We start from the raw sequence: 22,389 nt of genomic DNA, 5'->3' as shown, positions 1-22,389 counted from the left end.
TTCACAAACGTGGATTTTTTAAAAATATCTTTAAAAAAATTCACAAAAGTGGATTGTTTAAAAATGTTTTTTCAAAATTCATAAATGTGGATGTTTTAAAAATATTTTTAATGCACAAACTTGAATTTTTTAAAAATATTTTTTTAATGCACAAACTTGGGTTTTTTGAAAATATTTTTTAATGCACAAACTTGAATTTTTTAAAAATATTTTTTCAAAATTCACTGATGTGAATTTTTTAAAATTCACAAACGTGGATTTAAATTGTTTAAAATTAAAATAATTTTGTAAAAATACACCAACGTGGATATTTAAAATTTTTTAATACACCAACGTTAATTTTTTTAATATTTTTTCAAAATTTAAAAATATTTTTTCAAAATTCACAAACGTGGATTTTTTAAAAATATTTTTTCAAAATTCACAAACGTGGATTTTTTAAAAATTTTTTTCAAAATTAACAAACGTGGATTTTTTAAAAATATATTTTCAAAATTAACAAACGTGGATTTTTTAAAAATATTTTTCAAAATTAACAAACGTGGATTTTTTAAAAATATTTTTTCAAAATTAACAAACGTGGATTTTTTAAAAATATTTTTTCAAAATTAACAAACGCGGATTTTTTAAAAATATTTTTTCAAAATTAACAAACGTGGATTTTTTAAAAATATTTTTTCAAAATTAACAAACGTGGATTTTTTAAAAATATTTTTTCAATATTAACAAAAGTGGATTTCTTAAAAAATATTTTTAAAAAATTAACAAACGTGGATTTCTTAAAAATATTTTTCAAAATTCACCAAAGTGGATTTTTTAAAAATATTTTTCAAAATTCACCAACGTGGATTTTTAAAAAATATTTTTCAAAATTCACCAACGTGGATTTTTAAAAAATATTTTTCAAAATTCACCAACGTGGACTTTTAAATATATTTTAAAAAATACACCAACGTGGATTTTTAAATAAATTTTAAAAAATACACCAACGTGGATTTTTAAATAAATTTTAAAAAATACACCAACGTGGATTTTTAAATAAATTTTAAAAAATACACCAACGTGGATTTTTAAATAAATTTTAAAAAATACACCAACGTGGATTTTTAAATAAATTTTAAAAAATACACCAACGTGGATTTTTAAATAAATTTTAAAAAATACACCAACGTGGATTTTTAAATAAATTTTAAAAAATACACCAACGTGGATTTTTAAATAAATTTTAAAAAATACACCAACGTGGATTTTTAAATAAATTTTAAAAAATACACCAACGTGGATTTTTAAATAAATTTTAAAAAATACACCAACGTGGATTTTTAAATAAATTTTAAAAAATACACCAACGTGGATTTTTAAATAAATTTTAAAAAATACACCAACGTGGATTTTTAAATAAATTTTAAAAAATACACCAACGTGGATTTTTAAATAAATTTTAAAAAATACACCAACGTGGATTTTTAAATAAATTAAAAAAAAAAATCAACCATTTTTTTATTAAAAAAAAATCCACCATTGTTTTTTAAAATAAATTGGATTTTTTAAAATAAACGTGGATTTTTTTAAATTTTTTTTCAAAATTCACAAACTTGTATTTTTTGAAACTATTTTTTTCAAAATTCACAAGCTTGGATTTTTTAAAAATATTTTTTCAATATTCAAAAACTAGGATTTTTTTAAAAATATTTCTTCAAAATTCACAAAAGTGGAATTTTTAAAAATATTTTTTCAAAATTCACAAATTTGATTTTTTTTTTTATTCACAAACTTGGATTGTTTAAAAATATTTTTTCAAAATTCCCAAAATTGGATTATTTTAAAATTCACAAACGTGGGTTTTTGCTAAATATTTTTTGTAAAAATCCACTAACGTGGAATTTTTTTAAATATTTTTTTGTAATAACGTGGATTTTTATTAAAATATTTTTTATATAAATATAAAATAACGTGAATTTTTAAAATATTTTTTGTAAAAATTCACCAACGTGGATTTTTAAATAAATTTTAAAAAATACACCAACGTGGATTTTTAAATAAATTTTAAAAAATACACCAACGTGGATTTTTAAATAAATTTTAAAAAATACACCGACGTGGATTTTTAAATAAATTTTAAAAAATACACCGACGTGGATTTTTAAATAAATTTTAAAAAATACACCAACGTGGATTTTTAAATAAATTTCAAAAAATTCACCAACTTGGAAATATAAAATTTAAAAAATCCACCATCGTGAATTTTTAAATAAATTTTAAAAAATCCACCAACGTGAATTTTTAAATAAATTTTAAAAAATACAACAACGTGGATTTTTAAATAAATTTAAAAAAAATCAACCATTTTTTTATTAAAAAAAAACCACCATTGGTTTTTAAAATAAATTGGATTTTTTAAAATAAACGTGGATTTTTTAAATTTTTTTTTCAAAATTCACAAACTTGGATTTTTTGAAACTATTTTTTTTCAAAATTCACAAGCTTGGATTTTTTAAAAATATTTTTTCAATATTCAAAAACTAGGATTTTTTTAAAAATATTTCTTCAAAATTCACAAAAGTGGAATTTTTAAAAATATTTTTTCAAAATTCACAAATTTGATTTTTTTTTTAATTCACAAACTTGGATTTTTTAAAAATATTTTTTTCAAAATTCCCAAACTTGGATTATTTTAAAATTCACAAACGTGGGTTTTTGCTAAATATTTTTTGTAAAAATCCACTAACGTGGAATTTTTTAAAATATTTTTTTGTAATAACGTGGATTTTTATTAAAATATTTTTTATATAAATATAAAATAACGTGAATTTTTAAAATATTTTTTGTAAAAATTCACCAACGTGGATTTTAAAATAAATTTTAAAAAATCCACCAACGTGGATTTTTAAATAAATTTCAAAAAATCCACCAACGTGAATTTTTAAATAAATTTCAAAAAATCCACCAACGTGAATTTTTAAATAAATTTTAAAAAATCCACCAACGTGAATTTTTAAATAAATTTTAAAAAATCCACCAATTTTTTTTAAATAAATTTTAAAAAATCCACCAAGTTTTTTTAATAATTTTTTTTTAAATAAATTTTAAAAATCCACAATTTTTTTAAGTATATTTAAAAAAATCCACCCATGGTTTTTTAAATAAATTTTAAAAAGTCCTCCAAAGATTTTTTAAATATTTTTTTTTTAAATTTCAAAATATTGTGAATATTGTAATAATTATTAAAAAATTCACGAAAGTGAATATTGTAATAATTTTCAAAAAATCAAACATTGTGGATTTTTTAAATAATTTTTAAAAAATCAAACAACCTGATTTTTTAAATAATCCACCAGCGTGAATTAAAAAAAAACCAAATATTACAACTTGGATGCTTAATTATTTTTTTTTAACCCAACAATGTGGATTTATTATTATTATTCCACCAAGGTGGATTTAAAAAATATTTTCCACCAACGTGGATTTATAAAAAAATGTTGACCAACGTGGATTTATGAAAAAAATTTAACTAAAGTGGATTTAAAAAAAAAAATTAACTAACGTGGATTTATAAAAAAAAATTAACTAGCATGAATTTATAAAAAAAAATGTAACTAACGTGGATTTATTAAAACACATCCTTCGGGTATCTCTTTCCAAAATTGCAAAATGTTCAATTATTATATAAGCTAACATGACCTAAGAATTTTTTTTTTTTTTTGAAAAAGTGAGTTCTAGTGAAGTCCCACACCTTATCAGGCATATGGGATGTGAATGGATAGAAGACAAAGGCGGAGTTTGAAAATTTCTATTTATACGGACATTATTGCAAATTTCCAGATATAAAGTATTTTTGAAGCCTTTTCTATCAAGTCCACCTAGTGTCTAGTCTAGAATCAAACAAATAAATAAAAATGTTCACTTATATATAGTTTTAGGTCTGTTCGAGGGTCCTTGTGAATAGATCAAGTGCATACTTTCTAAGATAATGAACCAAAAGCTTTAAAAACCTCTGGCGGCATGAATTAAAATGATTGATGAGCACGAACGAGTATCCGATTTACCGAAACTTAGTAAGCTCACTCACAAAACTTCACCATTTCCGCTTAAGTGCAGCATAAGGGCTGTTTGTGGATCCTTTTGAAATTTTTAGCGAAGTTAATCGTTGCGGTCCTGTTTACAACGATGTAAAGTTTTTTCCAGGGCATGCCATTACTTCCTAACGTAATCGGGCTCCAAATTAGCTATTTTTTCATTCCATACTCAAATAATTGCTTACTTACAACAGTTAACTGGCAATCGAGTTTTAATTTGCAAGCGAATTTCAGCACGCTAAATTTAGAACATAGCCAATCACTGGTTAGATAAAAAAAAACTGGAAAATTGAGATTATTAGCAGCCATTAAAATGCCTTGTCATTTCGTAAGCTATTAACGAAACGTGTCAGTTTGAAATAACTTAAATATTCAATAAATTTTGAATTGATAATTTGGATTAAATTAATTAGACCACGGAATTGAGCAATCTTTTTTTCATTTTGAGCCTAATTCTCGTATTTGATATCGAATGAAGTTTCGCACGTTCATAAAAGCTTGATGGAAATGTAAATTTCCATCGTAGCAACTTGAGATCGTATGCTACAATTAATCTGGTGTTTAGGGAAAAACGTGTGTTTAATTTGACACCAATAATTCAATTCAGTGGAAATGAATCTTAAACTTTATGCTTTCAGCAACACCCTCTTAAAACTTTACAATTACATGGGTATTTATTTTGTTGGTTTTTGCAATAATCAAGTTTATTTGGTTGTTTTTTTTGTTATAAATAAAAATCGACCTCCAAATATTAGGGTCACAACAAACAAGAAGAAATTCAGCAAAAACAAAAAATTGCCAAAAAAAACTCGTTTTGCCAGTGAAAATAAAATTTCAACAAAAATGTTGATTTTATGGCTAAAAGGTTTTAACTTTCAAAGAAATTCAAATTAAATTTATTTATTGAATATTTTAAAATTTTAAGGGGTTATTGCCACTTACAAATTTTACAAAATCGAAAACTTTTTATTGGCTAATTTTAAGATACAGATAGAATAGAATATGATGCAAAAATTTCCAGTCGATTGAACAAAAATTAGCTGAGATATGAGCGTAAGAAAGAGAAAATTCATTGTGATTTGTACGCAACATCGAAGTTTGAAACAGGGTTTTCTCAAAATGGCATTTTGGAATGCGGTGCCCACTGTAGCTCGAAAAAGGATGATCCGACCTTCAAATGTTTTTGTGAGATTATTATACATATAAAAAGCGAGAGACTTTTAAAAAAAAATTTGACGGATTTATGGCGAAAAAAACTAAAAATTTTCTAGTTAAAATCGAAATTTTGACATTGACAGTTCACAATTAAAAATGGATTTTTTAATTCCGTTTCGCTTAAGTACAAGATCATTGGGTTCTTATTGATCCCACAAAAACATATGCTGATCGGTTTATTCGTTTTCGAGCTATAGTGGGCACCGCAAACTGCTTTAGTAACACTGTGCAATACTTTTCAGTAAAAAAAATCCGAAAGTAGCTCAAGATGTGATCTATCAGACGAAAATAAAATATTCGTAGTTTTCTTGTAAAAAACTCATGAAAAAAGTCATTTTTCGGGCTGAATAAGTGTCCATAACACCTTAAGAAAATAATATCGCTACTATCGGGAGTTTTAATGTACTAATTGTTACTAGTTTTTCGATAACATAAAGGAAAATTTGTTATCGTAGTAAAAAATTGCAGATTCTTGCAAGTTCTGGAGGGAACATAATATTTTAATAAATTTATAATAAAACTATAAAAGCTTAATGCAAAAGAAGCTTTTACAGCGAGAGCCTTAGGCTAAAATCCTATACTAAAGATTTTTTACATAATGTCTCTATTATGTCAGGAAACATGGACTTGCCCACGAAAAATGTTTTATCGTTGTAATCGAAAGCACAAGGACTACCTTTGATAAAAGTTTCAAAACGATACTCGAGTAGACCTTAAACTACATTTAAGCGTATATTTTAAAATTTTCTGGAACATAATGTATATTTGGAATATGTTTTCTACATCCAATTGCATACTCAGTTCGTAAGTTATCGAGCTCATCTGTAATTTTAGTTCGTTGGGTTTGTGGAGCTTTATTTTTATTGTCAATTAAATGAACCATCAAAATTGTCCTTTCGGGAGCGTATGGAGCTATTAGAACTATTACCCAGCAAAATGTTCGATGCCAAAGATGCCATTCAATCATGGGTGAAAGTGATCTGGCATGTCATCTTTTTAGCAAAGCAAAGCAAAAGATGCTATTCATTTTTGGATCCAATGCATGTCATTTACACCAATGCTTTGACATGTCATTTTCACCAATGCTTTGGCATGTCATTTCCACGAATGCTTCGGCATGTCATTTTCACCAACCCTTTGCAATGACATTATCATTACCACGAGAGTTTTAACAACGTTGGTTGTGATTTCGAGTCTCCGAAAACATCAAGACTATTGTAAATAATTAATCTTATATATTTAGAAAAATTTGTATAAATAAAAACACAAAATTCATCTCTATTGGATCGATGGATTAGGTTCAAATGCTGATGAAAAGATCGGATCTTTCACGACTTCCTTTGCATGGGTTCAAATGCTAATGAAAAGATCGGATCTTTCACGACTTCCTTTGCATTGGTTCAAATGCTAATGAAAAGGTCGGATCTTTCACGACTTCGTTTAAACCAATGCAAATGATGCCATGAAATCACGTCGTCGCATGGAACCCCTTCCTTAAAATTTTGCTGGGTATATTTAAAGATTGACTATACAATGGACTCCTATGGTAAGTTGGTCGTAAGTTTTATTTTTCTTTTTCTGGCCTCAGACGTTCCAAATCTTTGTCGGCCATATTATCTATTGCAAATGCATAAAGTCCGTCCAATGTTTTTTTCTTCTGAACCTTCCGCAAGAAAAAGGAAAGCAGCCGCCATCAGCTTATGCCGCCATAGGTAGCCAAAGCGTACCGCTCGCTTGTGTTATTTATTTTTTCTTAACATCACAAAAAATTTCACTATGCAACACTGAAAATGCATACTAGAAGTATGCATTTTTTGAAAGACTCCAAAAACCCTAGTAGGGTTTTGTCCTGTCAGATCCGGGCTAAATCTACACTTTTTTGCATTTATCATGCCTTTATCTCAGAAACGAATAGGAATTTGGCCTTGCTGTCTTTAGCAATATTGTAGCCCTAAATTAGTAGAACCAGCGTTTAAAAAGCTATTAGCAAAAGCACCGAATTTTTGCAGCTTTGCCTGCTAAAATTTCTTCGAAATATGTTTAGCAACAATGAACAACGAAAACATGTAGCAACAAATTTCACAAAAATATTGCTAGCGATGCTGATGCTATTTGATATTGTCGCTATAATAAAATAGCATCGGTCACGCCTACTCATATTTTGCAACACACATGATCAACACATATCAGAAAAGACAATAAGCAACAAAGTTTCAACGGCTTAGCCAGGTTTTCAGCAAATAATTGTTTTTGAGATCAGGGTTACCAGTGTAATGCATTAAAATCACGACATAATTAATTCCACTTTTTCGTTCAAAGGACATGTGAATTTTTGGTGCAGCCGTTCAATATACATACATATATTTTTATTTTTAAACAATAATAATTAGTATTCTTTAGGTTCTACCATATGATGGAGGCATTTTGACATTAAATGACACCTGACTGCGTTGGCAACTCTAATCACAAAACCACCCTCGGTTTCTAATTCGCAGCGACGAATGGTCAGCCGACTGCTAAATATGTAGCGTGGTTGTCGATTATGCCTAACGAAAAAAAGATTAGGCGTAAAAAACGAAATAAGCAAAAAATGCACAAAAATAAATATGCGTTCGGTTGCTTATTTAGCCGTGTGTGTCAATATTGTGTAGCAGTTGAAGTGTACAGCTAATGCTAATGTTTTAAGATGCTGGCCTTTAAACCATGAGTAGAACTTATCTTTTGAAAAAACCACATAAGAAAAACTCCATCTAGGGCATCAAAATCTATAAAATATAGAAATTTTTACATAATTGTTGAAATTGTGGTCAGTATCGGCTAAACTATTGGGAGTTGAACCAAGTAACCTTTTGCAAAAATCTTCCAAATAAAGTTCTCAACAATTCTGTAGAACATTCTGAAACTCTAAAATGCTTACTTCATGTTGTTTCAGCGGTATTTTGCATCATATCTTTTACAACACGTATTTCAAACACAATTCACACCATCCCACAGTAGAGTTGTACAATCTAGTTCATTTGAAAGATCTAGTTCAATAGATCAGCTCTTTTAACCGAAAAAGCTTTCAGTAATCTAGTTCAAAGTTCACTATCCAGTTCAATCATTCGTATCAGATTGTTCGTTTGATGAAGAGGCAAACATACACCAAATAGAACAAACAGTTGAATAATGTAATTTAACTACTCCAGAACAAAAATATTATATTTACATAGTTTTATTCCATTCATAAAGAAAGATTAACTTGGTATTAATTTAAGAAAAAACGTCCTTCATTTAGGTGGCTGGCAAAAAATCGTATGTTGTGTGTGTGTAGAAATTGTCATTTCGAAAAAGCTTTGAGCGTCGTGTGCGTTTCTTCTTTTTATTTTTTCTATCCAAAACAAAGCACTTCAATAGGTAATGGATTCGACATATTGGAATATGTTATGTCTCTATGTTTCTGTAGAAATCTTCATTTTCGAGCAGCTATTCCATGTACTTTGATCCAAAACGTAAACAAACTCATCACATACGAAGGCACCACTTAAAACAGACGACGGCGTCACTTTGCATTTGTGAACGACATGTTGAACTAGATTGTGAATCGTTCGTTGATCGTACGGTCACCGACTGATTATAGTTCAGTGAACTATAATGAACTATATCGACTGATCTAGTTCATACGCTCTTTTCAATGAATCGTTCAATTGAACTAGTTCATTCATCAACTGTACAACTCTATCACACAGTGGATGCGCCCAACGACAAAAATCCAAAAAATTCATGTCATCATTTTAAAAATTCAAAGATGCAAATCGCTTCAAAACATTCCAAATTTTTAGAAACTCAACTTATTTTTTCCATTTTTCGCGGTTCTTAAGATGAAAAGGCCTTATAAACTTGACTAATTTTGAAGAAAAAAAGTGTATTGAAAAATGAGAAAAAATGGTTATATTCTAAGCGAATTTATTAAACAAAGGACTATTTTTATCACCTTACCTTATGTTGAATCATTTAGTAAATTGCCCAAGCTAAATTTTACTAGTTATGAAAATTCCTTTAAATTGCCAGGGTTGCCAAATATTTTGATTATAATATTGGTAAAAATGAAATTATTTATTATGGATATATGGATGGATAAAGTTTTAGTCACTTTCCAAAAATACGCAAGAATGGCCACTAGTACCAAATGGAAGCCTAGCGCCTGTAGATTTAAAAACTGCATAGACTTGTAGCGGAAATTTGCGGTTTTGGCAGTTATGACCACAAGTTATCTCCCCTTTTTAGTTGCTGATTTTATATTTTTTGAATTTTTAAAATTATTTTTATCAAACTTTCTTACATTTATGTTCAATATAATATTTTTGTGCTATTAGTGATTTATTTTATCATGGTAACTTGGAGCCGCACTGAAAACTCGCGATTGAAAAATAAAAGGTTTTGGGGGTATACACTTTAATAAATATTTTTTCTTGTTTGGGACACCCTAATGTTGCAACACGTCAAATCGTGTAAAAATTTTCCCGCACTGCAAACCAAAAATACGTTATTACAGGTAATTCTGCAGAAAAAGAGAGATTATATCTTATAAAGTACAGAAAAATATATGGTAACCCTATGGAGGTTGTGGCCAAAAAAGGGATACGTAATCGATGTCAATAATCGACTATTCGATCTTTCGATTTTTACCTTCAACGGAAAAGTCGACTTTTCGATCATTCGATTTTCACCTTTAACAAAAACGTCGATCTTTCGATTAGAGTTGTATAGTTCATGAACGAACTAGTTCAATTGAACGATTCATTGAAAAGAGCGTATGAATTAGATCAGTCGATATAGTTCATTATAGTTCAATAGTTCACTGAACTATAATCAGTCGGTGGCCGTACGATCAACGAACGATTCACAATCTAGTTCAACATGTCGTTCACAAATACATACATAAAGTGACGGCTTCGTCAATGTTAAGGGATGCCTTCGTAATGGTGATTATGTTTTTGGATCAAGGTACATGGAATAGCTGTCCGAAAATGACGATTTCTACAAAAACATACGAGACATAACAGCTTACTTTACGGATAGAAAAAGAGGAAAAAATAAAAAGAAACACACACGCACAACGCAATAACATAAGATATAAGATTTTTTGCCTGCCACCTAAATGAAGGATGTTTTTTTTTTTTTTAAATTAATTAATCTTTATTTAAGAATGCAATAAAACTATGTAAATGTAATATTTTTGTTATGGAGTAGTTAAATTATATTAGCCTTTTGTTTGTATTTGGTGTATGTATGCGTTTTCATCAAACGACCGATTAAGAGCCGGTGAACGATTTTGATCCGAATGATTGACCTGGACAGTGAACTATGAACTAGATTACTGACCTAGTTTAGTTTTAAGAGCTGAGCTATTGAACTAGATCTTTCAATTGAACTAGATTGTACAACTCTACTTTCGATTATGATCAAAGTCGACTAAAATCAATTTTTTTATCTTTTGATTTTATAGCTTTTTTGATACATATCGCTGTCAACAGAGGGAAATATTACAATATTTGTCATATAAATAATGTTGGGTAAGAAAATCGAAAGTCGCTCATTAAAGGTCGACTTTTCGATTACTCTGTAACCAAAGGTCGACTTCGATTTTTAGACTTTTCAAAACAAAAAGTCGACTTATCGATTAATCGAAAGTCGACTTTCCTTTCCCTAGGCCAAAAGTGGACCAATTTCACATTTATTTTTAAAATCCTGTTCACAATTTAAGCCTAATCGGTTTAGATTTTTTTAAATATCTGTGAAATACATTAAATCGAGATAGAAATCATATATGGGGATATAGCAAATCATGGACCAATATTGACAGTTTCTCGCGGGGAGGTTTACTATGCAATAACAACTCCTAGTTTCGGAGTACAGCGAATTCGGTTGAACAATATGTTGGCAACAGTAAAATACTTCAATTCAGAATGATTCGTTACATGAGAACCACGCGAAATTTTGGTCCTAGGACTTCAATATTTTTGTTAGAGTGTTTTTAGTCCCCTAGGACCAATTGATAAAAATTTCAGTTCGATATATCATCTAGAAGTATTTTTGTCACACCTTCCCATGTAAGTGCCACCACTGTGCATCAGTTTATTCTCTCATTTCGGATTTCACTACTTTATTGACATTTTTATTAAATCGTCGTTGAAAAATGTACTGAAAACAACGGCATAGAAGCATTTTACAACAATGACATGTTATGAAGAGTTGTGTATTACATTCCAGGGAATATTTTTCCAAAAGAAAATTTTCAGAAAAAATAAACGTTTTTGGAGATACGCTGCTAAATGTATAAAAATTGTGGAATTTTTACATATATTTTGAAATTTGAGGCAATAAATGTAGTTTTTCGAGTTCATTATTTTTCCAAATATTTTATTCTTGTCCTTATTTACAAATTTACTTTAGAGGTCAAAAGAAGATTCGCATTGGTTTCAGAGATATAGCCCCGAATTTCTTTAAAAACTCAATCTTTAACCATGTTTAGATGGGGCCATAAAATCCGAGCTGGATCTGACACAACAAAACCCAACTAGGGTTTCCTGTTGTTTGGGTCTGTACATTCAAAAAATCGTCAGTAAGAATTGTTTGCACAAGATAACCTTAAAAATGTTGCAAGATTGACTATAAAACGGACTGTTTTGTTACGTTTTTCGAAATTTTTCACTTGTTTCTGGTCTCTTGCGTTCAAAATCTTTGTAGGTCATATAACCTATTGCGATAGAATTAGGTTCTTCCAATATTGTTTTTTGAACCTTCGAGAAAAAAGGAAAGGAGCCGCCGTGCTAAGGTAGCCAATAGACACCACAGTTACTACCTATGCGATAATGCAGTGATCGACACCTGTAGAGGGTCCGACAGACGAATTAAACTCCTCAAGACAAACACGGAGGAGACTGACTGGAGGAAGGTATCGACAAAATGGTCAACGACAAATTCAGCAAAGATCTTCCTTGGCGTATCTCCGGAGTGACGTTCTAGGCCAGGGAGTGAGAAACTCACTTCCAAATGCTGGCAGGGCATATAATAATAACCCATAACAACATGGTCGGAAATCGAATAAAAGTGGTACATGAGCGTAGATTTTCAAACTTTTCCCTATTTTTATTTATCTCCAAACTTATTCAAAATTTTCTATTGTTTTGGCAAGCAATTTTTCCACAACCACAAACCTTGGAATCAATTTTTTTCTTGGATTCTAAATTTAGGTATTCAGGTTTGTTATACAATCATTTTACTAATACCTAATTAGAATTTATTAAACACAGTTCGATGGTGTTTTAAGAATATTTTTAAAGTCACTTAAATATATATTGACGGCTTTTTTATTATTTATTTTTATTAAACTCTCAAATTGTCTAAAAAACATTAAATTCTGTTTTGATTGTATATGTTTTTGAAGCACTTTACAACCTGTTCTTCTTCTCCTTTAAAAACATTGCAATAAATGTCTGGTACATATCATAAAAATAAATATTTATGTATGGATTTTTTTTTCAAAACTTACTTGATAACAGTTTGCATATTTGCAATTTTTTTAAAAATTCAGTTATTACTGGTTTTCAGTTGATGCCCGTTGATGCCGGTTCGCAAAGCGTAGTTATAAAATTACTTTTGAACTCTGTTAACTTTAAGCAAAAATAAAACAAGAAAAAAATTATTACTAAATTTAAAATAATTTTGAAAATATAAATTAATATTTTAATATTTATTTATTATTTTTTTTTTTCAAAATTCTAAAACACATTAAAATTAATATTTTTTCCAAAGCATTGACACAACTTCAATTTATGTTCACAGCTTAATTTTTTCATTAATTGTTTTCTTCTATTTTTTATTAAATCTTTTTAGGCAAATCAAAAAACAAATAATCTCTACCGTTATGTTCAATTGAAAAAAAATCACACACCCGCACACGCAATGCTAAAGTTGATTTGTTGTTGTTATTGTTTTAATAACGGTTCTCTCTCACTGTTAATTAATTTCTGTTTTTTCACTTGGCTTGGCATGCGTTGCTGCGTTCATCCGTGCACTACTGGCGATCAACTGAAGTTTAAATGTTAACGAAACATTATTTTTATATCTGCGAATCGAAAGGCGCCGCGGCAATTCGGCCAACACCGAACACTGACAGCGAAGTTTACAGTGCGGCCGACGTAGCCGGCGCAGCCGGCGATGTTGTTAACATAACAAAAACCCGTAAACAAACACAACAACACACAGCCAACAAAGAGCAAAGCGAAAAGTCAGCCAGATATGATGCTAACCATGCAATTCAATGGCCAAGACCGACACGCACACAAACATGAACGTAAATTCAACAGTAAAAAGTTTGTATGAGGAGGATACAGCAGGACTTTCTTGGGAGTTTGTGTTAAAGAAAAAGGGAAATTCTATTTTCATTAAATGTTTTCTTCTTTCCTCAGAGCTCTCCCTCTCTCAATACTTGCCTTTCAAGCTATTACGTTAACATAAATAGTTTATCTGCCAGCGTTATGTTAACAGAGCGGCAGAGGATATATGGTATTGTTGCTGTTTGCGCCACACTTTTCTTTCGCTGTTGGCAATTCCACAGACCGGAAATAGTGTCCAACAATGAGAGAGCAGTATTGCCATATTGAAATTTAAAAGTAAAACAAAGATAACATTTCGAAAAAAAAAAATATTGGAAACTAAAACATAAAATTGGCCGCATTCTTCGTTATAGAAAGAAATGTAAAGTCGGAGCAACTAGTTTCTGATCTAAATAGCACAAGTAATTTCCTATAGAAAGAGTCTATAGAAGCACCCTTTCTCACGGAAAGGGTCTATAGGATCACCCTTTCTTAAAGAAAAGCTGTATAGGAGCACCCTTTCTTGCAGAAAAGCTGTATAGGAGCACCCTTTCTTGCAGAAAAGCTGTATAGGAGCACCCTTTCTTGCAGAAAAGCTGCATAGGAGCACCCTTTCTTGCAGAAAAGCTGTATAGGAGCACCCTTTCTTGCAGAAAAGCTGTATAGGAGCACCCTTTCTTGCAGAAAAGCTGTATAGGAGCACCCTTTCTTGCAGAAAAGCTGTATAGGAGCACCCTTTCTTGCAGAAAAGGTCTATAGAAGCACCCTTTCTTTCAGAAAAGGTCTATAGAAGCACCCTTTCTTGCAGAAAAGGTCCATAGTAGCAATCATTCTTTCAGAAACGGTCTATAGAGCAACCTTTCTTTCAGGAAAGGTCAATAGAAGCAACGTTTCTTTCAGAGAAGGTCAATAGAAGCACCCTTTCTTTCAAAAAAGTCAATAGAAGCACCCTTTCTTTCAGAGAAGGTCTATAGAAGCACCCTTTCTTTTAGAAAATGTCTATAGAAGCACCCTTTCTTTCAGAGGTCTATAGAAGCACCCTTTCTTTCAGAGGTCTATAGAAGCACCCTTTCATTCAGAGGTCTATAGAAGCACCCTTTCTTTCAAAGGTCTATAGAATCACCCTTTCTTTCAAAGGTCTATACAATCACCCTTTCTTTCAGAAAAGTTCTATAGAAGCACCTTTTCTTTCAGAGGTCTATAGAAGCACCGTTTCTTTCAGAAAAGGTCTAGAGAAGCGCCCTTTCTTTCAGAAAAGGTCCATAAAAGCACCCTTTCATTCAGAAAAGGTCCATAAAAGCACCCTTTCATTCAGAAAAGGTCTATGGAAGCACTCTTTCTTGCAGAAAGGGTCTATAGGGTCTTTCAGAAAAGTCTAGAGAAGCACCCTTACTTTAAGAAAAGGTCTATAGAAGCACCCTTACTTTAAGAAAAGGTCTATAGAAGCACCCTTACTTTAAGAAAAGGTCTATAGAAGCACCCTTACTTTAAGAAAAGGTCTATAGAAGCACCCTTACTTTAAGAAAAGGTCTATAGAAGCACCCTTACTTTAAGAAAAGGTCTATAGAAGCACCCTTACTTTAAGAAAAGGTCTATAGAAGCACCCTTACTTTAAGAAAAGGTCTATAGAAGCACCCTTACTTTAAGAAAAGGTCTATAGAAGCACCCTTACTTTAAGAAAAGGTCTATAGAAGCACCCTTACTTTAAGAAAAGGTCTATAGAAGCACCCTTTCATTTAGAAAGGGTCTATAGAAGCACCCTTTCTTTTAGAAAGGGTCTATAGAAGCACCCTTTCTTTTAGAAAGGGTCTATAGAAGCACCCTTTCTTTTAGAAAGGGTTTATAGAAGCACCCTTTCTTTCAGAAAGGGTCTATAGAAGCACCCTTTCTTTTAGAAAGGGTCTATAGAAGCACCTTTTCTTTTAGAAAGGGTCTATAGAAGCACCTTTTCTTTCAGAAAGGGTCTATAGAAGAACCCTTTCTTTCAGAAGGGGTCTATAGAAGCACCCTTTCTTTCAGAAAGGGTCTATAGAAGCACCTTGTCTTTCAGAAAGGGCCTATAGAAGCACCCTTTCTTTCAGAAAATGTCTATAGAAGCACCCTTTCATTCAGAAAAATCTAGAGAAGCACCCTTTTTCAGAAAAGTTCTTTAGAAGCACCCTTTCTTTCAGAAGATTTCTATAGAAACAACCTTTCTTTCAGAAAAGTTCTATAGAACCACCCTTTCTTTCAGAAAAGGTTTATAGAAGCGCCCTTTCTTTCAGAAAAGGTCTATAGAAGCACCCTTTTCTTCAAGAGATGGACTGTAGAAACACCATTTCTATCAAAAAAGGTTTATAGAAACACCCTTTCTTTCAGAAAAGGTCTATAGAAGCACTCTTTGTTTCAGAAAAGGACTATAGAAGCGCCCTTTTTTCAAAAAGGGACTATACACAGAAAAAAATTGTAACCAATTGATAAAAAAATTCAAAAATCTGATTAATTTTTAATTGATTTTCAGTTTAAAAATAATCGATCTATTATCAATCATATAAATCAATCAATAGACCGATTATTTTTAAACTGACTAAAAACTGGCTGAAAAGTTATATAGAGATGAACCACTTTGAACAGAAAAAACATTTCGGCAACTGTCCATGTCTGCATTACTTTCCGACTAACTTTATATTGGTCGAAAAGTTATCTAGAGATCAACCACTCTGAAAACAGAAACATGTACCTTCTGCAAAGTATTTGTGTTTGTCGAAAAAATAAGGCACAAATGTATAAATAATTCACACTTTCTTTTTCTTAATATTCTTCGTATAAATGCAGCATCCAGTTATAGAATACAGTGTTGATGGACTGAACATATTCGTACATATTATTCATATCGTTCTGGTATAAAAAAGGAACACAAAGGAAATATACAAATTTGTCTCTTCTTCTCTATAACAAAACATAACAAGAGAGAGATAAAGATAGGGAAAGCGAGAAGAATATGAAAAGTCATAAATAAAAAACACACAGAAACAAAAATTGTTTTTTTTCACATTATGTTTTAAACTGACTACAAATAGGCAAAAAAAGTTAGTTTATTATCAGTCGAAAAGTTATCTGGCGTTGGACAATACAGACTACTCAGGCGCTCATCGCCATGTAAAATTTGTCAGTTGGCATAAGGGAAAATAATCGATAAAAGGCCACTTATGTTTAAAAAAAGCTAGCTTTATGTGGGCTTTAAATCGGCCACAGTCCCTACAGGGTATCTATCTTCTTGGTGCCACGGCGAATGCTTGTATGTATACTAAAACTTTGGTTTGTTGTTTTTATGAACCTAACAAAAGAAGAGGGAAAGAAAAAAATGTTTTGTTCGAAAGAAGCATTTATTTTTTTAACCAACAGTTTGGTGGCAGTTTTTTATGAGGAACCAAATTTTGTAATGTAATGCAAAAATCGGAAAAAGGAGAATCGAAATACATATTTTATTGGACGAAGAAGCAATTGCACGGTAGTACTATTTTATATATTTGAAATATGATGCACCTATTTATTACAATTTATTCCAGATGCCGATTTTCCGCTGATGATTTCTAATTTAACAGGAGAATTTGTTTTATTTCACAACTAACGAGAAGCGTTCAACGAGATTCCTGTATTTTATATTTAAAAGAGTTTTATTTGTTTTCTTCCATTTAAATTCAAGTGTGACGCAAAATTATTACTTTTGTTATAAATTTTTTCATTACGTTTTTCTTTCATTTATTTCTTGTATGATTTATAATTGTGTATGTACCTAGCGTCTTTTGTTGTTTTGCATTTGGCATTCCATACATTTCAATAAAAAAAACAACCACCACCATTTATAAATGTGTGTGTATGTATCTATCTTTTTGTGGCTTTTGGGTTTGTATTTAACAAAAAATCGACAAAATAATTGTAAATATGAACATATTTTTATCGATATTTACTTTGATATTTAACAAACCTTATTGTAGGTATATGTGACAATTTTTTTATCGAAGAAAAATTAAAAAATCGATAAACCAGTTTATTAATATAAAAATATTTTATCACTTGAAAAAAATAAAATTCAACAAAATTCTTAGTTAATATGAGAATTGCTTTATCAAAATAATTTCTAATGAAAATAACAAATTTTTTATCGACGATTGTCAATATGAACATTACTTTTATCGGCAAAAAATTAATTAAAAATTAATCAGATTTTTGAATTTTTTTATCAAATGGTTACAATTTTTTTTCTGTGTGTAGTCCCTTTTTGAAAAAAGGGCGCTTCTATAGAAAGTTAGTTTATTATCAGTCGAAAAGTTATCTGGCGTTGGACAATACTGACTACTCAGGCGCTCATCGCCTTGTAAAATTAGTCAGTTGGCATAAGGGAAAATAATCGATAAAAAGCCACTTATGTTTAAAAAAAGCTAGCTTTATGTGGGCTTTAAATCGGCCACAGTCCCTACAGGGTAAACTAAACGCCACACACAAACCCAGCACATTGTTGTAGCAGAAAATCTCTCTGTGCCATAAAAAGTTATTTTTCTAGCTCTTGAGAGCGAGAACATGTGACAAACGTTGAAAACCATTATAACAACAAATATTGGTTAAAAAACTTAAACAAATTTCAATGAATTATTTGTTTGAACTCGTTTGTCGGTCGCTTTTTGGTAAAATTTTCATGTTTGATATATGCTTTGTTCCAGAATCTGCAAGAAGCTATTATTTTTTACTACGATAACATTTTTTCCTTTATGTTATCGGAAAAAATAATAGTTCTGGAACAGACCAATATACTTTCCCAATATATTTTAAATATTTTATCGACATTCAACAAAAATATGGTGATGAAGCTTTTAATCAAAATTTTCGGGGTGTCTTTTTTTCTGTGTAGAAGCTAATGAAGCCAGACTAAGATGCCAACAGAGGAGATTATACTCGTCGATTTAACTTTTGTTGCAAGTAGAGAAGATTCGAGATGCACTGCTCCTTTCCATGATGCGATGTTGTTTTCTCGTTGCCCAACATCATCATGCATTCCGAAAAATGGACACTGCCACAAATGCATTACACGCCATAACCACACATATCAGTCGAGGAGTGAATCAGAACAGGTAATGTGACCAAACAGCTATGGTGGCTCTTAAACTATTGAAGACTTTCGATACCATCAACCATGCCAAGATGTTCGAGGACAAAACAAGTTAAAAAGCGTTAACTTCGGCCGGGTCGATCTTTTTATATTATACGCTGATCAAGAATATATATAGATTATAGGGTCGCAAATGATTATAACGATGAGTTACAAACGGAATGACAAATATACCCTCCATATTATGGTAGAGGGTATAAAAAAGTCCTTCCTACAACCGGGTTGTAAACTTTGAATATTCAACTATATGTGTGGACGCCATTTTTTTTTTTTGTTGAGAAGAATTCGAGACATTTCCTCAATCTCAACCTTTCTGAAACTCCACACATTCCAAATGGCATATTGATCTTGATATATGCTGACGACTGTACAATCGTAGCGTCGGGTCCTATCGTCGATGACTTATGTGATAGGTAAAATATCTACATAGCTGACTTAGTGCCGATCTTCCATCATTCCAGGGTGTCTCCTCATGACACCAGTGGACTACCCTCATGAGGAGGCGAAGATTTTAGCGTTGTGTCAACCCAGCAAGATGTTGTCGATGAATGTAGTGTAGTGGACAGGCTTTCTCCTCTCCTAGGCAAGTCAGGAGAGATTTTCGAAATCTAGAGAGAGAGGTCCAAACGTATTGACGTGATCCTCTAGATCAACGAGGGTATCAGTCTGGCTTTGATAAGGCTCCCAGTTCCAAACTTGTAGACAGGAATTTGTCAATCAATAATCTTTCGACATAGTGAAACAGGCCCTAAATTCTCCATGTTCCTCTCAATATGACCCACTACCTAATGAAGAGCTGTTTCTCTTGATTTGCCTTTAATGTGGCCATGTTGCGAGTTGATTAAAGAGGCGGTGTCTGTATGGCTCCTAATAGCCAGGTTGAATCGTTTTCGAGTATCATGAGGAGAAAGGAGGATAAGCGAATTGGTCTGTAGCCCTGCGGTTTGCCTTTAATGTAGGCATGTTGCTAGTTGCTTAACGAAGCGGTGTGTATATAGTTCCTTATCTTGAGGAGAAAGGAAGATAAGCTAATGGGTATATAGTTCTTCGCTTCAGAGTGACTAGATTTCCCTGACTTTCACCTCTTTCCACAGGCAGAGTACGCACGAAAAAGACATCAAGCACTATATTTGGCATATTCGCGGTGAGGCAAATTAGAGCATTGCCGGTGTTATACCATCAGGACTAGGTGATTTATAGGGTTTGAATATATTGACTGTCCATTTTATCTTGTTTCTGCTAACCACTTTTCCACATCTGCCTGGTCTTCACACTCCGTGTGCTAGGAGGCTCCCTGCTAGGAGGCTTGAAGCCTCACGATCAGAGTCTGTTCACGTACCATCTGGTTTATTGATGCTCTCGATGGATTTGGGGTCCATGGAGTTGAGCTGGCAAACTATCGATTTTGATCGCTGTCGCAAAACTTTGCTTGCATCGGATTCCAACCCAATTATTTTTCGAATAATTCGCGACATATATCCCAAAAAACATGTTTTGGCGATAGCAATCAAAATGAGTTAGTTTGCCAGCTCTACCTTGGAGGGTATTATTCGAAACCCAGCTGCGTCTTTGACTCCTATCAATTCGCAGAAATTAGCCCAAGGATTTTTCTCGGGCCAAGCGAAGAAGTCAACGTTGGCATTGCTTAGTCCAGAAATCATATTCTTGTAGATATATGGCTCCTGAACTAAGGCAATGTCTACATCAGAAATCGTGACGGACATGAGTTGTTCGGTGGCAGCAGCTTCACAATGGTACGTGCGTGAGGTGGATGTAGACGGAATCGAATTAATCCCAAACCGAAATTTTGCTTTCCCTCACGTTTACGTTAATAATCTTCCCTTATAGAGTTCATAGCGCAAACTTCAAATAGATCCTTATAAAGAATGTTAAACCGGCAAAAAGCTCTAGTGAAAAAGCTGTTTTAGACTAATAATGGTCTAGCCAGATGTAATGAGATATGTGTTCTAAAGGTCCAGCATTTTCAGTAAAAGCTCCTTGTCCACGGTAGGTGGGGGAACCCATGCTGGAAACATTTGACAGATATTCAATATAAATGACAACTTAAATGATGCGTTCCATTAAAATCAGTTTGATGTAAACGCAGCTCTTGTAAAATTCGCGTTGGGCGCCGTTTTGCATATAAATCTAAAGTTGCATTTAAATCTCAATAGGTTTTTTTTCAAACAATGCGTAATTTAAGTTGTCAGTTCCATTGAATATCTATCTATTTTCCCAAAATACTCGTTTTAGGTGCTAGTGTGAAATAGGTTTAACAGTACGGTTTAATTAGAAAGTTTGGCTAATGGGTACTTTACACGATATGTTTTTTGCATATGAGTTGTCACTTCTCCCATACAAAGTGACAACTCATGTGTAAAACACATATCGTGTAAAGTACCCATAAAGGTAGAAACACAATGAAATACGCCGCTTTATCACGCTCAGTTTCATGTAAAAGACTAAAGGCCAAGTACTGAATTAGGCATCATTTGAATTAGGTAGTAATTGGCCTTTAATCTTTGACGTGAAACTGAGCGTGAAAAAAGCGGCGTATTTCATTCTGTTCACACCTTAAAGGTTTAGCTCTGTTCCAGAACTAAAAAGTTTTTACAATTTTTACCACTTTTACATATTTTGCGTTCCCGTACACAAAATTTATATGAAAATCGTTTACGACTTTTACCACTTTATAAATTACGGGAACAGGTCATTTGTGTCAGTTTAATTTTTTTCTTTCGAGTGTTCCTAAAACTTACAACATACCATGGCAGAACTACCAGGTAGTGGTATCACACCAGCTGATCGAACATGAAAAGTCAAATCCCTTTATAAAAAAATTATTTTTGTTGTAATTTCCCCAACAACATAAAGAAAGTTTTGACATAACATATTCAAAATTTTACGATGCCACTACCTGGGTAATTGTGCCATGCAACATAAATAATCTGTGTATTAGTAAGTTTACATTTACGAAATCCACCCATTTCAACTGTCAATTCCATTGTTTAAACGTCAAATGAAATCCAACGGATTCTCAAAGAAGGTATTATAAACACACACACCCACTTGTTTCTTTTGTGTTTACTAATTTTGAAGCTACATGAATTCAGGAAAAACAAGGGTTCCATAAATTGCTTTCACTTAAATCTACCTCATTACTTTTACTATGCTTAATAAACTGGATTTTAACTGTCAAATTCATTGGACATACGTCAAATAAATCCTCAGAAAATAGGTTACGCCGTCAAAAATCTCTTGTGTATACATTGCTTAATACAAATTTATATTTTACAATAACGGCATGTTCACATTAAAGCATTTTAAATGGTTAACCTCCTTTATGAAGATTTTTTTGACGCGCAGGCAATGGATTTGACAGTTGAAACCAAATTGATTCAGTAAATGCAATTATATGTAAACGTACTGCAAGGATATCACATTGAACAAGGTATTCTGGTATATAAATCACAATGAATTGCGTTTTGCAACCTAAACTAAAATACACCTTTATTATTTATTTAACGATCATGTTCAACTTGATTATTATTTTTATTATGACAAAATTTGCATAGAACAATAGATCATTTTT

The 22,389-nt window shown here is 31.5% G+C and overlaps 1 protein-coding gene across 8 annotated transcripts in view; it reads right to left on the bottom strand.

Annotated features, from left to right (window-relative positions):
* The window catches only part of Nep2 (M13 family metallopeptidase neprilysin 2), a 96,644-nt gene extending 83,241 nt beyond the window's left edge, over positions 1–13,403 (bottom strand). For 2 of the 8 annotated variants that reach the window (XM_073984119.1, XM_073984159.1), the window contains exons 1-2: positions 13,197–13,388; positions 12,826–12,946 (exon numbers count right to left, since the gene is read on the bottom strand). In XM_073984119.1, the coding sequence (XP_073840220.1) occupies positions 12,826–12,842 (17 nt within the window). In that variant the 5' untranslated portion in view covers positions 12,843–12,946; positions 13,197–13,388. Of the gene's footprint in view, positions 1–12,825; positions 12,947–13,196 lie in introns of all 8 variants that reach the window. The other 6 variants (XM_073984149.1, XM_073984112.1, XM_073984169.1 and 3 more) reach the window with 6 other exon arrangements.
* Positions 13,404–22,389: the final 8,986 nt, after the last annotated feature.

The sequence above is a fragment of the Musca autumnalis genome, unplaced genomic scaffold, assembly GCF_047663935.1.
Source record: "Musca autumnalis isolate F117 unplaced genomic scaffold, ASM4766393v1 scaffold_1, whole genome shotgun sequence".
Taxonomy (NCBI): Eukaryota; Metazoa; Arthropoda; class Insecta; order Diptera; family Muscidae; genus Musca; species Musca autumnalis.
This window is presented reverse-complemented; position numbering and strand designations above follow the sequence as displayed.